General features: G+C 48.0%; 1 protein-coding gene across 2 annotated transcripts in view; it reads left to right on the plus strand.

The window, feature by feature from the left end:
• Nucleotides 1–3,195: 3,195 nt before the first annotated feature.
• Nucleotides 3,196–17,451, plus strand: part of SPMIP4 (sperm microtubule inner protein 4) — a 51,819-nt gene continuing 37,563 nt past the window's right edge. Inside the window, exons 1-2 of one of the 2 annotated variants that reach the window (XM_090046734.1) lie at nucleotides 3,196–3,615; nucleotides 5,767–5,923. In XM_090046734.1, coding sequence (XP_089902860.1) covers nucleotides 5,790–5,923 — 134 coding nt within the window. In that variant the 5' untranslated portion in view covers nucleotides 3,196–3,615; nucleotides 5,767–5,789. Of the gene's footprint in view, nucleotides 3,616–3,669; nucleotides 4,498–5,766; nucleotides 5,924–17,451 lie in introns of those variants that run through there. The other variant, XM_090046735.1, reaches the window with a different exon arrangement.

Raw genomic sequence — 17,451 nt, forward strand, 5'->3', positions numbered from 1 at the left:
AATCCGTTCTTCACAACTATGCTAAAAACCAGTAGTATTCTGCCAGAACGTGAATTCACCTTGGTCTACGTCAACAGTTGCATCATGGTTAGTATCATGTTGATTATCTTGATTTTTCTAAATGTGTCCAACTACAGTGGTGTTGGAGTGAAGTTGTAGCTGTGATGGTCCAGGAATATGAGAGAGGCAAGCATTTCTTAGCGTGCTATCTTTTATTGGACCAACTGCATAGTTCAGATAGAGTTAGACACGCTTACTTGTTAGACAAATTAGATGGAGTTAGACAAGTTAGAGCAAGGGTGAGCAACATACCATCTGCAGGCCAGATTTGGCCTGCGAAGGGACTTTGTCTGGCCCGTGGCAGGTCCCTTGGTCCCGCCTGGCCCAGACGCTGTCCGATCCATGGCATGTCATGCCACCCCCTGGGCATGCAGTGCGGCTGGGGTAGTTCTGGAACTGAACTGACTTTATAGGCAGCCCAGGCAGTGGCAGCTCCTTCCTGCTGTAGCTGCTGCTGGCCCCAGCCCTGTGGTGCTGGCAGAGACCTGCATGCAAAGCCCTGACCCTGATCTGCCCCATGCCCGCTCTGGACTTGGCCTGGCAGAGCAGACTGTCTTTTCCCATTCAGTTTCTTGAACACACAGCCCTGGCCCCAGCCCTGAGCAGCCCCATGCCTGCTCCAGACTGCCCATCCATACTGAGCAGCATTTGGGCAGAAGCTGCTGCTTGGCACAGGGGAAAAGCAGGCCCTCTCCCCTTTGCCACTGTCGGACCCTTCTTGCTGCAGACATTCAGAGCCTGCACCCGGGCTGCCCTGCAGCTCCTCCGCACTGCCACCACTGTCCTACTGGGCAGCCTGGAGGCGGTGGTGATGGTAGTGGAAAGGAGCCACAGGGTAGCCTGGGCACAGGCTCTGGGTGGCTGCAGCAAGAAGGGCCCAGTAGCAGTGAAGGGGAGGGGACACTTTTCCCTTGTGTCAAGCAGCAGCTTCTGCCCAGATGCTGCCACTGCTTAGCATGGGCAAGCGGTCCAGAGCAGTCATGGAGCAGGCCAGGGTCAGTGCTATGTGGATGGGTTCTAGTTGGTCCTCTCTAGCTGGGGCAAGTCCAAAGCAGGTCCGGGGTGAGCTAGGGTCAGGGCTAGGGCTGGGTCTCTGTCTGTGCCTGTTGGCGGTGGCAGGGAGAAACTGCAGGGCACGTGGGCTCCAGCCTGTTTCGGGAGGGAAGGGGGAGGTTGACCAGCCTGCAGCAGCTCCCCAGAACTGCCCATGTGGCCTGCAGGCCCAAATAATTGCCTGCATCTAGGTTTGAGAGTTAGACAAACAAAACATTCTTCTTTAGGTCTGAGGAGCTCCTCTCTTCAAATATAGTAAAATCTTGTAAGGTAGGTAAGCCCTCATGGTCTCAGAAGTGAAGAAGAACATCAGCTACCCCTTTCTTACACCCCATTCTTCAGAATCTCAAGATACTAATTATCACACACAGAAAACCTGCGCTGCCACACTTATCTCTTCAAACACTAGAACCTAGTAACATGCTGCCTACATCACTAGCTGCACTGTATTCATATCCTCAAAAGGTACAACTTCCTGTCATTGTGATGTCAGAGACCAGTTTGAAGACAGACAAGAATGTGGTCACAGGATACTGCACAGAGCCAAAAGGTAGGCTTGAGTTCACCGTCTTTTCCCATTTAGTTTTCCAGTAGTAAATTATTGTTCAAATTAACAGACACAAGAATTTTGGAGGACAGGGAATGATTGTTATCAAACTGGTCTCCTCTGATTGAGATCTCTTTTGGGAACAGGTTAATACAATGTCTGAAAAGCCCTAATACGTGTTACATTCATGAAGTCTATGTTATTTAATTCATAGTAAACAGTTCCAGCATTCTTCAAAATGTTAAATATAATATCCCTTCTATGCTGCTTGTAACAATACCTTAGAAGGAAACCTGAAATCATACTGTATTTACTTATCCAGTCCACTATTACTTTTATCAAGATACTTTTATCAAGAAAGGGGTGGCCATGGGACTGGTGAATAAATACCAAGCTGGTCACGGTGAGCATCGTATGAAAACAAGGAAAGTCCACCAACACCTAATGGCCCATGGGGCTGGCACATAAGGAAGTGAACTGGCTAGCATTTTCTCTGGCTGCTTTTGACTCCCCAGCCTAATCTAATCTATAACAAAGATTTTCATTGTTTTTAGGCTCAAGCCACCCCTGGAAAGACCTGAGATACCCAGAAAATGCCAGCTCTTAGTTGTCACTCTTTTTACTGACTACAGAAAAATAATAGAGCAGTTTTTCAGTGGTGAAGAACTCAGAAAGATCACAAGAATGGATTTCCATTTGACATTGTCAGGTTTTTCATGTGAATCACACTTGCACACCTAACAGTGCTAACACAGCGTGGCACCCTTGAAAGGATCTCAAGGCACCCTGGGGTGCAGTGGCACCTTGGTTGAGAGTCACTACCCATAGGGTGCCTGCCTGGCTCTCTACCAGACTCCAAACAAACAGGACTATCTCTCCCCAGCCAGTGGCAAGGTACTTGTTTACAGCTGGGCTGACTGGCACAGGCCTTCGGCACCAGCCCAGCCAAGCTCCAACTCCTGCTGTGACAACCTGACAGAACCGTTTTGCCACTGCATCCTGCATGCAAATTTTAGGGGAACACAAATGAGATGGGTGCAGAGTCAGGGGCATAGCAAAGTCAGTGAGCCGTCCAGACTGCGGACCTCTCCCCCAGTGAGCTGCTTCTCACAGCTGCAGGGTGGCACGGTATTTCTCAGGGGAAACTCAAATGACAGCGTCCCCCTGACTCTACTGCCACTGCTCTGGGACAGCGGCCGGCTCTCGCTACAGGCGTTGGAACCGGGCAACAACGAAACCCCAGTCATGACACGCTCTAACTCCACCCCGAGAGTAGGGCAAGAGTCGGTGCCGCGCACGCACGCATGCCCCGCGCTCGCCGCTCACTGGCTGCGCTGCCTTCCAGGAGTGCACGCGGATTCGACTCTGCTTCCAGGAGGCGGGCCTGGTTGCCTAGGTCACGACGCTTAAGTGGGAGGGGGCGTAAGGGCTTGACGCGCCTGCGCAGCGCAAGGAGAGCTAGGGGTGGGGGAGTTGGTTGGGCTGTGGGTACGTGACGTCATGGCTGTGCGCGGGGGCGGGGTGTGCGCAGGATCTGAGTCTGGGCGCGGGCGCGGGCGTAGGCGTAGGCGTAGGGTAGGGGTTGGCTCCGCGAGTGGCTAAGTACTGTTAGTGTTAGGAGGCCTCATCCAGCCGATGCGGAGGGACTGGGATTGGCACTTGGAGAGGGTTTGGGGCTAATTTAGGGCATGCATGTCAAAAAGGCTCCGCGGGTGGCTAAGTATTGCACCCAAACATTTCAGGATTTGAGTGCTGTGGTATTATGCTCTTGATATTGCCAGTTTGAGTACCCTGTAGGTGCAGTGATGTGAGACTGGCATAGTGGAGTGAGTATTCTGGGTCACACCCTGCAGAATGAAGTTAAAATTGTTCCTCTCAAGACATCCAGACTCTTACTCCATTAATGATGCCAGCTCACCATCGGCCTGTTCTGCATTAAAAATGAGGACCTTAAGGTACACACTTAATATTTTGGTTCACAAATAAGCTTCTGATGATTAGAGCACTAGATTTGGCTGTTACCTGGGTTTTCTAATAGCACTTTTGAGGAAGCTGGCTCAGTGTCTATTGACACTTAAATAATTGGTTACAGAATAGTAGGGCCTGATTCTGCTGTGGGCTAACAGGCTACAGCATCTTGGTCTTCAGGACTTTATCTCTTTAATAAGAATTTAAAAATGTCTGTTGCATGTGTTGTACAATGATAGCATGAGACAGGAAAGCAGAAAAAGCTTAAAAGACTGTTCAGCTCTCACCTTTCGTAGTGACTTTAGAAACTTGCATTTTGGCACCCTTGCTAATGTTATAAATAGGGGAGAAGTCCATCTTCTGTGGGCTTTAAGAGGCATACACAGCTATGGCTCTGCTTCAGGACATCAGTGTCCAAGATGAGCCTTCTAGCATTCCAGGGTGCCCCTTTCCCCAGGAATCTTAGGCTTGTCTTGCAAATCTTAAAAGATTGGGAGGAGAAGGTGGGATTTGGAGGTAGGGCAGCAGTGGGCTACAAAGTGCAAAGTGGGGGATTTGAGGAGTAGAGTGCTGTTGGAGATGAGAGAATGGGTGTATACCTGGCTTCAGCTGCATTCATCAGTGGAAGTCCACAAAACAGCACCATATGCTAGTTTAGGGGAATCTGGTCCCAGCTGTCATTAACACTATGGGTAACTCTCAGGAAAATAATTTCACCTCCCTGTGCTTCCATTTCCCCATCTGTAAAATGGGGGTTGACTTATTTTTTGTAAAGAGCTTGAGAACTTGAGATCCACTGAGATAAAGCATTGCAGGAGGGTCAGATAGTATTAAAGTCCCCTCTGAGCTGTGGGACACTTGTTGAGAAGGTAAGAAAACTAAGACTTTCTCATCTTCAAATCTTTTCTGCTCTGAGCAGCTCCCAAACTTGATTCCATCCCATTGGTTTGTTGCAGCAGATGCCCACCTGTTCTCTCTGATTCTTGATTAGAGGCTCGTTACTTCTTAATTCCCTCCCTTCCATTCCTTCCTCCCCCGCACCCAAATTGACCCTGTCCTGACTCCTCATGAGCTCCATATGGAGGATGTTTCCATGAATTTAAGGGTGTGTGTCAGGAAAGTGCTCCTAAGCAGCTTGGAGGTACATAAGTGCCTGTTAGCTTCCTCTATCTCATGAGCTTCCCACTTTTAGTCAGAAGTGAATCCTACTGCTGCAAAGTTCAGAAAGGTTTGCTGGGTGGAGAAGGGGGAAACATTCATTTTCCTTCCCATCTCATCCTTTGAACTTCTACCATGTGTTCTCTTTTTCCAACATATCACTTGTGGGGATGCATAGATATATCCAGGGAGCAGGCATCTTTTGAGAAGTGTGAAGGTTCTGTTAGAAATCAGAAGGTTGCAAGAAAAGGCACTTTCAGTAGTATGCAATGCAAAGGAGGTGGATGTAAGCAAAAGAGTTTTCTTTCATCCTCTGCCTTGGGGAGCCTCTTGCTGCTGTGAGTCACAGAAGCTTTGTTGGCTAGAGAAAAAAATCACTAGTCCTGAACCCTGCCTTCCACACTGTATCTGAGCCGCTCCCATTAATCAGAACGCTAGCACTTGGCACAGGTGTAAATGACTGCGCAGGTTTCTAGGCAATGAAGAGTCTTGTGTGATCCTTTCACCAAAGAGTTTTCCAGAGTATTTACACTACCAGTACCACCACTGAAATGCAAATACTTCTAGGATGAAAGGGTAGAAAACCAGTATTCCTGAGCCTACATCATAAGGAATATGTAATGAAATATTTCCTGGGGTAATTTTTTGTCCATGCAGAGTAGACATAACCTTTTGGTTTAAGGGTGACCAAAAATAACTAATGATGTTTTCAGAATCCAAATTCCATAGCTATTTATTGTTTATTAGTAGAGCAAAATCATAGTGTTCCATTCTTGTATAAGAAATACCTTTTGTTTGTGTCTGATGGTGTAATCTGACACAAGTGGTGAGCCACAATAATAAGACGGGCACTGTTTCCTAGGCTGGACTGCGTCAGAGTTCAGCAGAATTTGCTTGTGTTGCTTTCTCAGACTTTATCGAGACATAGTGACTGATTCTTGTTGGGATTTAACCTTTTTATCTGTGTATCTTCCCTACAGACCTAGCAGCTCAAATATGAAGAATGGCACTGCTACATGCTCTGCCCTTCTACTGCAGAGAAACAGAGGGAACAGATACCTTATCAAAAACCTTAGAGTCTAATGAGGTATTGTCTCCATTTCAAATTCCACCACGACCAACTGTGTCACAAGATAGGTAAGAAAATAACACCTGAAAGAAAATGTACTTTCTTGAAAGTTTTTAAATTGGAGGGAATTAAATTATTCCCATGTTTACCATGTGGTATTGATGGAGTCACAGAACTTTGCCATAAGTGTTTGTCTGTAAAAACTAGATTCTGCAAGTTGAATTTTGGTAGCTTGATATAAAAATGTCTCATCTCACACAATAACCTGGTAGCTGCTTAGAAAGGATGTTGATTGCATTGAAAGCTAATTGATAGACTACATCAAGGTGCAAAAGCTGTATCCTGAAATGCAGTTTTAATAAAGAATTTAGGAAACTATACATTATACTTCCAACTTATGAAAAAGATGCAGATAATTTTACATGGTAAGTCTACATTTTACAATAATAGTAGTCTATGATCAAAAGGCTTCAAGGATTGGTATTTAACTACAAGTTATGGGCAGAATTACATCTTTCAGTGATATGCAAGAAGAGGCAAAATTTGGTATTATAATTCAGGAAATCTTGGCATTGATCAAGATGGGAATCCTTTACAGATACAAGTTTCCTGTCCTTTGCACAGACCAATATTTGTCTAATTTTCTTCCACATAAGTGTTTCTCTTCAGCAATAGGGAACTAAATGTGTTATTTCCACCTCACTTAACTTCCTGTGTTACATATTTTCACTGGTTTTTTTTTCCCCATTTAAAGAATGGTGTCTTTTATAATTAGTCTTCAGTATGAAAATACTAGACTCTAGGACTATAGTCCTCCTGCCTGTCAAACTGCCACCTGATTTAAGTATCTTCACTAAGCAACTTTTTAAGCTATTTCACTCTCTGTGTTTTTGTATATTGTAGTGTGAGTCTTATGTGAATTGTTATAAAGATGATGCACTTAAAGCTTGGGGAATTAAAAGCCTGGTCAAAATCTCACTGAACACAGCAGTTATTGGATCAGTGCCCTACAACTAGAGGAATTGGCTGGGTGAAAGGAGTTTCTTACAAAGATGCAAATATATTTTTTTCTGGTTCTGTGGGCACCATACCCTATTTTAGAAAAACTGGCTTCAAGAATTTTAAATAATTATAAGTAACAATAATAACTAAGAAATAATGAATGTTAATTGTTATAAGAGGTGGTCTCTTACTGGTACTGTTGGACTCTACTGTTAGTCTCTTACTGTCTTATTGTTGGACTGTAGTATCAAGTCCTTACCTTCTGCTGCTTAGTAACTCCAGGGTGCAGCTCTCTGTGGTTACAGTATTTGTCACCAATAATTATGTTTATGAATGGGCTTTAGAGTACTCTGATACTGTGTTTAATATGTTTACTGTAACTAATGGACAACCTGTATACCCCTAGCAACCAGTGAGTATTTCCTTTGGGATCAAATCATCAGTTTCAATATGGACTATTCATAGGGCAGATTCAGTGTTGATGTACAAACTCAGTATAAAAGTGGATGTAGCAGATTTTATATGTGGACCTTACCAGTAGTCAGGATTGCCTAATGGTTCCTATTTAAGACACTGTTTTGGTTGCCTTTTATTAAAATTTAGCAAAAGCATCATCTAACCTATCATTTTGTGTCCAAGACCATAGAGTCATAGAAAAGTTGAGTGGAACAGACCTCCAGAGTCATCTAGTCCAACCCCCTGCCTGAGGCAGGATCATCCCTATCCAAACCATCCTGGACCATCCATTGTCTCACCTGTTAACAAAACTAGACACTCAACCCTGCCGCAACCACAAGGCATAAAACCCTAATCTGCAATAGGTCAAGCAGGGGGACCATCGTAACCAATGTTCTGTTCATGCAAAAGTTGGTAAAATATGCTCAAGAGATCCAAGGAAGAGGGCTATTTCCCTTGCTACAGAGGTAGACAGAAATCCTACAGTCCATACCAATCTGACCATGGGGTAAAATTTCTTCCTGACCCCAAATATGGTGATCAGTCTGACCCTGAGCAAAGGAACAAGATCCTCTAGCCAAGACCCTCTAGCAGCGCAGCTTGGCCCCAGCCACCAGGTATCCGTCCAGCCTCTACCACAACGTGCTACTGTGGCTGAGCTTGGCATGAGGCCATGTGCTTTAGGGCAGCTCTGGGCTGTCACCCAGGGCTGCATACCGCTCATAGGGACTGCCAGCCACACCGGCCCAGGTCCTGCATGTGTGAGTCCTGCACTGTCCAGCCAGGGCACTTCTGTGTACGCAGGACATGGGCCAGCGTGGCTGGTGGTCCCTGCGAGCAGCACACAGCCCCAGGTGATAGCTTGGAGCTGCCCAAAAGCACACAGCCCTGCTCGGGGCACGCTGTGGCAGAGGCTGTGCGGATACCTGGCAGCTGGGGCTGAGCTGCGCTGTCCCCCACTGTGCATGAGGCCAATAGTGCAGCTGTGTGGGGACAGGCGGTGGAAGGCTGGAGCTAACGGGGGTTTAACCCTCCCTAAAATGTGGGGCAGCGGTGACAGTGCCGCAGGGCAGTCTGGGCATGGGCTCTGGGCGACTGCAGCAGGGGATGCGCGCACACAGACATGCAGCTGCAGCCTCTACACACCCAGGATTGCAGCCTGGTGGTGTGTGGAGCACTGCCCACCACACCAGGCAAGTCTGGGAAGGGGAAGGGGTGTGCAGGGGCCGGGCAGATCAAGTCCCCCACAGTGAGGGAAGGAGTGCAGCAGGGGCTGGGGTGAATGGGGCCCCAAGGCAGGTTGTGGGATGGATGGAGCCCGGGTGGATCATCCAGGTGGGGAGGGCTCTCACCACTGCTTGCACACTGGGGGAGGCATGGGGTGCACATGTGTGGAGCTGAGCTGGGTGCTGCTGTGGGCTGAGACTCTGTGCCCCACTGCTGCTGTCTCAGGAGCTGCATGATACCATGTGCCTGCTGCTGGATGGGCAGGGGACCCAGTGCAACCGAGCAGCAGCAGGCATATGGCTCACGGCTCCCGAGGCAGTGGCAGCCCACCTCCACCCCACACACAGATCTGGGGGACACATGCCCCCTGTGCCTCCCCTGGTGTGCACACAGTGGCGGGAGCTCCTCTGCACTCCTGGATGAGCTGCTTAGGCTCCAACTGTCCCAAGACCTGCCCCAAAACCCCTTTCACCCCATCCCCTGCCACATTCCCTCTCTTACTGTGGGGGCCTCAATCTGCCCCCACTCCTTCCCCTCCACAGACTTATGTGCTGGGGGAGGAAGTGCATGTGTGTACTCAGCCCCCTCCAAATAACTTCCCCCTCTGTTTATGAATGTAATCCAGTTTCTCTCCCTTTGTCACAGCATCCCAATATCACTTAAACCAGGTGGCCAGTATGTGTGTTTCTGTGGGTTCAGTCTGAGCCCCTGGGGCCTTATTTGAAGTGCAGAGCCCTTAAAACTTTACTGAAGTCAGTGAGAGTTGTGCTTTGTGCATATGAAGTGCTGTATCATGCTGTGTATTCTGAAAAATCAGGACCTAGTTGCTTTGAATTAAGTACCCAGTATTAATGAATGTTTTAGATGGAAATCTCACTGTGCTTCTGTTTTCCACTGGGGATAAAATCACCCCTCCCCCCAATTAGGGAGTTGTGAAGAAAGATTTACGTTTGTGAAGACTGTTGTAGCACTAAGCACCACAGAAAAGCTCATGAGGAGTGTAATAACATTGTCTTCAGAACAGGCCTTGAATATTGTGGAGGAAATAAGGCCTGGGATAATATACAGAATAACAAAGAGAAAACAAAATAATTATTAGCTTCTGATTAAGTGAATATTATCAGTCTGATGCAGAGCATCTCTGGAAAAAACTAGCAAATGGTCATGAGTTTAAAGTGCAGATTCATGAGTTTAAAGTGCAGATAGAATACATACGCATGAGGCGTCTAATTAAAGTTTGACAGGCAACCTTAATTCTGTTTTTTCTTAACTTTTTGCTCACTTGACCTTGCCACTATGCTATTTTAGTATACTTCATTGTGTCATGGATGATAGAGTAGTGTAATTTGAACCACTTGGCGGCCAGATTCTTGTTTGCACTGTTGCCCCTTCCTGCTATTTAGGCAAAGCAAAAAGGCCCAACGTGATTAACCTCTTGATGATTCCCCCAAACGGGGCAGAGACAGCAGAGATGTCTCTAATTCACATTCCCATTGCAGTAAGGTTTCATCCCTGCCTTGTCTGGCTAGCCAAAAGGAGTGTTGCAGCAATGTTACTACCTTCTGGTTATTAAAGCCAGAATTTTGCCCAGGCCAGAATGGCTCCTGGGCAGCCCCAGTGTCAGGGGAGCAGAAAAGTGACATACAGCTACCTTGCCCCTTTCTACTTGGGTGATTCACTAAATAGTTTTTGTAATCCCTGGAAGCCATTACTCAGACTTCTGGCAGTGGGAATGTAGTAGGCATCAGAGGTACAGGATCTTTGATTTTTCTGTCATATACTTACCTTTCCTTTTACAGTCAACTTCTGCCCCACACTGTGTAAGTTATATTAAGTTTGCACACCTATCGGAACTAATTCTTCAGAGTTGTTTTTCCTCTGTGAACATTGGATGGCAAAAGCTTCCTTGGTGATCCACACTGGTATCCTAAATGAGACAAGATGCAGAACGCTAGAAAATTATGCTCACTGGGTCCCAAATTAGTGCTATTTACACAGCTTTTAATTTTTATACTTCAGGTCATGATCCTACCCCTTCTTCCCTCTTCTCCCCCACCCCCCAACTCTCTACCAATTCAGTTTCTTGAAGCACTTGAGTCGTCTTCAGAGGCCTCTATTTCAAGTAATGAATCAAGTCAGATCCTTTTTGTTTATGGGCTACAATGAACTCATTTCTCATAACCAAACATTTATGTGCTACTCATCTGAGTTGCCAAAGATGAGGCAAGTTTGTAGGCAAAAGTACAATTTAATGAAAGGCTGCAATAATAAACTGTTGGCTTAATTTGCAAATGTGTGCAACCCAAAGAAGTGAAAGTTGTTTTAGTTCTAATTTTTAGTCTTCCACAGTTTGTCTCACTGGGTACTTGTAGACATGATGAAAATTGCCCCTTTTGAGGTTTTATTGCATCACACTTTACACATACAGGGTTTTTTGCAGTTTCAATGAGTCTGTTGCAGTGCAAAATAAATCATTTCCGGATTGTATTTTAGCTTGCATCAATGCAAATTGCAACAATACAGCCATTGATCTCTTGTGTATACATGTGAATTCACTGAACGATGTGTAATGAGCCCCTTTGTCCACTAGATGCCACTACAGTTTTTGTGTAGTGTCACAGGCCAGCTGGGCACTGTAAGTATATCAATTTAGTTGCAAACTGACTGAGCACTGCAACTTCATTAGCCACTAGGCTTTTTTGTTTGGGATCAAGGAGGTGATGTTGGGAAGGAAAGCAATGACAAGTTTCACTTATAAAAAAGAATACATTTTACGTATGACAACAAAAGATATAGTTTGCGCATATAATAGTTAATAAAAAGGTTAAGCTAATAAACAGACGACATAACAATACAGATTAAAATTGACAGTGATAATAAAACAGATAAAGAAATTAACCAAGAGTTCCCACTTGGTTAGCAACTTATTGATAGTCCCTCGGTTAGAAAATGCACGTCAAGTTGAATAGGCGAAGTCAGACATCTCTGAACTGGGCTGCCTGAAGGAGAACCAGTGGAGGCCCCTCAGTCAGGATCTGGTCCTTGCTTTCACAGGGAGTAAGAGAGATCTGTGGGAGTATGGGACAGCAATGACCCTTCTGTTCCATCCTTCCCGAGGGTTGCTATGACGTGCATGTTCTTTTATATCCTATTTATGCTAATTTTTTAGTTATATAGCCATTCATAATATTACTTTATAGCTGTTACCCTATGGGGTTAAAAGGTGTTAGAAATCATAATAAGTTACTGCCCAAGCTGGGGTTTATCCAATAAGCAAATAGCGATACAGCATCTTCAGGTTTGAAATTAACATTACCCTGCCTAAATCTCTCTGACTATGCTTTTTTGAGATGTGCTGGATAAGCTAGGCAGTTGAATCCAGTTTTTATCACCATCAAGGCTAAATGCTGAACGAGAGAGAACTATTAGGTCAGCTAATTTCACAGCTATAGCTTTGTCTTTGAGGCCTAGTCAGTTCCACAAACAGTTATAAGTTGCATTTGCTGGTTACAAAAATACAAGCTTTATATTAGACAAAAGTTCCAAATGCCTCCAAGAAGCACATATTTATTGCTTATTAGTTTATTTGGTTCATAGTTTCTAGGGTCAGAAGGGACCTGAGCAGATCATCTAGTCTGACCCCCTGCCATGGCAGGAAAGAATACTGGGATCAAATGACCCGGCAAGGTGTTCATCTAACCTCCTCTTAAAAACCCCCAGGGTAGGAAGGAGCCTGCACCACTTCTCTTGGAAGTTGGTTCCAGACCCTAGCCACCCTGACCATGAAGTAGCGCCTCCTGGTATCTAACCTAAACCTACCCTCTGCCAGCTTGTCACCGTTATTCCTGGTCACTCCTGGCGGTGCTTGGGGGAACAGTGACTCCCCCAATGCCTGCTGGTTTTTTGTTTTTTGTTTTTTTTTTTTCCCCCCCCTGACTAGTTTATAACAGGCCACAAGATCCCCCCTCAGCCTTCTCTTTTGGAGGCTGAACAGGTTCAGGTCCCGTAGCCTCTCCTCATAGGGCCTGCCCTGTTGTCCCCTGATCATATGAGTGGCCCTCCTCTGGACCCTCTCCATGCTGTCGACATCCCTCTTGAAGTGTGGCGCCCAGAACTGGACGCAGTACTCCAACTGCAGCCTGACCAGTGCTGCGTAGAGGGGGAGGATCACCTCTTTGGACCTGCTCGAGATGCATCTGTGGATGCATGACAAGGTGCGGTTGGCCTTCCTAACTGCCTCCCCACACTGCCGGCCCATGTTCATCTTGGAGTCAATGATGACCCCCAGATCCTTTTCCGCCTCTGTGCTGACAAGAGGGGAGTTCCCTAACCTGTAGGTATGGTGCCAGTTGTTCCTCCGGAGGTGCATCACCTTGCACTTGTCTGTGTTGAAACCCATCCTATTCTCATCTGCCCACCCTTGTAACCTGTCTAGGTCTGATTGTAGCCTGTTGCATCCTTCCAGTGTGCCCACGTCCCCCCACATCTTAGTGTCATCAGCAAATTTGAACAGGGTGCTTTTTACCCCCTCGTCCAAATCACTGATGAAGATGTTGAACAGTGCGGGCCTGAGGACCGAGCCCTGCGGAACCCCACTGCCCACGTCCTTCCAGGTTGAGAAGGACCCATCCACCACCACCACCCTCTGGGTGCGGCCCTCCAGCCAGTTGGCGACCCATTTGACTGTGCGGGTGTCTACACCACAGCCCCCCAGTTTCTTAATGAGAACGGGGTGGGGAGACAGTGTTGAAAGCCTTCCGGAAGTCCAGGAAGACTATATCCACTGCTACCTCTGCATCTAGTGATCTGGTGATCTGATCGTAAAAGGCCACCAGGTTGGTCTGACAAGACCAGCCACTGATGAACCCGTGTTGGTTGCCCTTAAGCATGCAGTCCCTGCTGGCCCCTCCTGGATGTGTGCCAGCATAATTTTCTCAAACAGCTTGTCTAGGATCAAGGTCAGACTAACCGGCCTATAGTTTCCCAGGTCCTCCTTCCTGTCTTTTTTTGAAGATGGGAACCACATTGGCCCTCTTCCAGTCCTCCGGTACCTCACCAGAGCACCACGAGTGCTCGTAAAGCCATGCCAGGGGACTTGCAATGACCTCGGCCAGTTCCTTTAGAACTCTAGGGTGGAGATCATCCGGACCGGCTGACTTGAATACGTCCAACCCCTCCAGAAGCTCCCTAACTAAATCCTCGCTAACCCATGGCCCAGGTGTGCCTCCCCCCGGGGCCCGAAGGGGGCCCATAGAGAGGTGGCTGTTCTGGTCCCTACTTAGGAATACAGAGGCAAAGAAATCGTTAAACATGTTAGCTTTGCCGTCTGGTGTGACAACCAAATTTCCCAACACATCCTGCAAGGGCCCCACATTACCCAGGACCTTCTTTTTACCCCCTATGTATTTAAAAAAGGACTTGTTATTGTCCTTAATCTGGGAAGCTAGTCCCAGTTCCATCTCTGCCTTGGCCTTCCTAACTACCCCCCCTACATCCCTGAGCAACTACAGAATAGTCCTCCTTGGTGATGACCCCTTCTTTCCATTGGGTGTAAGCCTCCTTTTTAGCAAGGAGACATTCCCGGATGCTTTTGGTGAGCCACAGAGGCTTGTGTGCTCTGCTGCTCCCTTTGATCCTCGTTGGGATTACCTTCCTTTGGGCTTGGAGGATCGTCTCCTTAAGGAGCGACCACTCTCCTTGGACACCTGGCTCCCCTCCCCTCCGGGACCTCAGCGCTTCTCCAGCTATCCTCCTTAGCTCGTTGAAGTTTGCCCTCCTAAAATCTAGGGCCGCTGCCTTACTGTGTGCCTTTGCCACCTTGCACTGGATGGTGAATTCCAGCAGGCGATGATCGCTGTCGCCCAGGTGGTCGAGCACCTGCAGCCCCCTCACCAGGTCATCACCCATGGGCAGGACTAGGTCCAACAAGGCGTCTCCCCTGATGGGGCTGTGCACCTCCTGGGTTAGATGGAGGTCCTGCACTCTGGCCAAGAACCTACGTGAGAGGTCAGACCTGGCTGACTGTTCTTCCCAGCAGATGTCCAGGAAGTTCAGATCCCCCTTGACTACCACATCCTTAGCCTTCACTACCTCCATGAGCTGACCCAAGAATTCCTGGTCAAGCTCTTCTCCCTGGTTGGGAGGTCTGTAGTAGGCTCCCACCGTTAAGTCTCTCTCCCCTCAACTGCCTTGTACTCTAACCCAAAGCACTTCAGAGTGCCCCTCCCCTGACTCCTTGCTAATTGACGAAGATGTGTATTCCTCCTTAATATAGAGTGCCACGCCCCCACCTCTCTTTCTTATCCTGTCCCTGTACAGCCTATAGCCCTTGACATTCACCGCCCAATCATGTGTTGAGTCCCACCACGTTTCTGTGATCCCCACTATGTTCGGGCTGGTGTCAGCCAGCAGGAGGGTGAGTTCCTCCTGCTTGTTACCCATACTACGAGCATTTGTGTAGAGGCATTTGAGGCCTCCTGTGGATGTGTGTACTGACCCCCTAGGGGCCAGGGTAATCCTGGGACTATCTCTTACCTGTTTATTCGCTTCTCTCGTTGGGCTGGGCTGGGCTGTAGTTGTGGGTGCTGTTTGGTCTGGCAGTCTGATGTTTCCTCCGCCCTCATCTTCCCCTTCCCCTGACGAGCCTAGTTTAAAGCCCGCCAGAGGAGGTCCACCAACCTAGAAGAGAACACACGCTTACCTTTAGGGGAAAGGTGGAGCCTATCCCATCCCAGTATGTCTCTCATCATGATGTGCCGGTCACGGCTGAAGAAGCCAAAGCCCTCCTCGAAGCACCATTCTTGTAGCCACCAGTTGGTCTCCGCGATGCACATTTCATGCCATCTGCCTCATCCACTCACTGGCAGGATAGAAGAGAAAACCACCTGTGCGCCCATCTCCTTCAGCACGCACCCCAGAGCCATCACAGTGTAGTGAGCCCCTTTGTCCACCTGATGTCACTTCAGTTTTCAGGTATTTGTATGTAGTGGCTATTTTTGGACACCGTGTGTAGCAGCTCAGCCTGACATGAGTCCATCTTCTGCTCACCTGCATGAACATCCCACAGGTAGCCAGGAGCAGTTTTATTTCCTGGTAAAAAGCAAATTGCAGCTGCCCACTCCCTAGGCAGCAAGCAGCCCAAGGAAGTGGCCACTACCTGCATGGATATCCCCGCCTGCATAGCATAGCCCTGCCCAGGATGCATGCCTGGGCCATACTGCCCTGCCTTTGGCTTCCCAGGGCAGGCCCTGATTGCCAGTGGCACCATCAGCCCGTATTCTACCCCTGATTAATGCCAGGAATATAAAACCAACTGGCCACTATATGCATGCAGCCAGGATCAGTTTCATTTCCTGATTAAAAAGAAAATTGCAGAGGAGAGCTATGCTCTTCAGAGAAACTTTTTGCAACTGGTGCGTGTTATACTGGAGCCAGTGAGCAGTGTGTTGTGAATGGCTTGGCACCTCTGGTGAAGGAGTTCTGGGGCATTGCAGTGAAGAAAAGAACCTTGGCCAAATTTAGTGACCCAGACACTGCTCCCAGTGGTCCCTGCCCAGCTGACCATCTGGGACACCACCTGCCCCTTCCCTGGCATTGGGCCAGGCACAAGCCTCAGGACTGGCTTGTCTCTGAAGCCTCAGTCAGTAGGACGAACCATTAAAAGTGTCTGCCCTGGTAAAACTAAAGCTTAGGTGGGGGTGAGGAGGCTTGCACACTAGAAAAATTATGGTGCCTGTATGCTAGAACCTGGAATTGGACAACTCCATGCTGCTTTAAATGGCACATGAACTGTGCTCAGCAGCCCACTTAAAGCAGCAAAGGATTTTCAGCTGTAGTCACAGCCAAATAGTCAGTCCCTTATTTGAGCCATTATACTTAGCACAGCCTGATTTTCCCCCTGATGCCATTTCTTCTCTCACTAGTTTAACATAAAACAGGCAAGCGGCTTTCTGTGAGACCTCTTGAGTCTTAAGCATACTTGCTTTATGAATAGTGGGTCAGTTCTGTCAGTATTTATTCTCTCACCGGCTATGAAAGAAACTGAGAGCAGGAACCAGTGTCTTGACACATGGGTCGCTGGTGGGTAGCCCACTGTTGTGCCATGCCCCAAAAGGGCACCCCTCGTGGGCCTAGACATCAGTACATGGCTTGTTGATTAGCTACACTTTGCAGATGTTTTTGGTGCCAAAACTTGCAAAACACCATCTAGAACACACATGGCCATAAGATACAAACTTACCAGCAGGTCTGGTGTCTGAAGTTTGTACACCAAAAAGAGGGTTGGGAGTGGGGCACCATTCGCCTCGATATACCTTGGATTAAGCAGGGGTGGATTATGGGACGACGGTGCCCCTGGCAATCAAGGCATCCCTTGAGGATCCAGGGGCAGCACAGGCCACGTGGGAAGCCTGGGTAGGGCCATGCTGGCCAGGTGGGGGTGTCCTTGCAAGTGGTGGCTGCTTCTTGGGGCTCCTGCTGTCTGCAGTCCCGGGAGCAGGTGGCCACGGTTTTATTTTTTAGTGGGAAATTAAACTGCTCCCAGCCACATGTGCAAAGCAGCCAGGCAGTTTTATATTCCTTCGGTAAGATGAGGTGGATTATAGGGCAATGGTGCCCCTAGTAATCTTGGGACCTCATGGGGTGCCCAGGGGTAGTACGGGCTCGGTGGGCAGCTTGGGCAGGGCCCTGCTGGGGGGGTGGGAGTGTCTGTGCAGGCACTGGCCACTTCCTGGGACACCAGCATAGCCTGGGAGTGAGGGGCTCAGATAGGCAGGACTCCTGGGGCATCCTGGCAGAAATGGCAAGGGGCCCAATCCTTTTTTTGGGTGGAGCCTGACTGCCAACACCCGCAGCTGGGCAATGAGCTGCTGGTGGGCCAGGCAGCCCCTGAGCTGGAAGAGGTGGGGGAGCA

Source organism: Crocodylus siamensis, chromosome 5 (assembly GCF_052110815.1).
Source record: "Crocodylus siamensis isolate JL-2025a chromosome 5, ASM5211081v1, whole genome shotgun sequence".
Lineage (NCBI taxonomy): Eukaryota > Metazoa > Chordata > Crocodylia > Crocodylidae > Crocodylus > Crocodylus siamensis.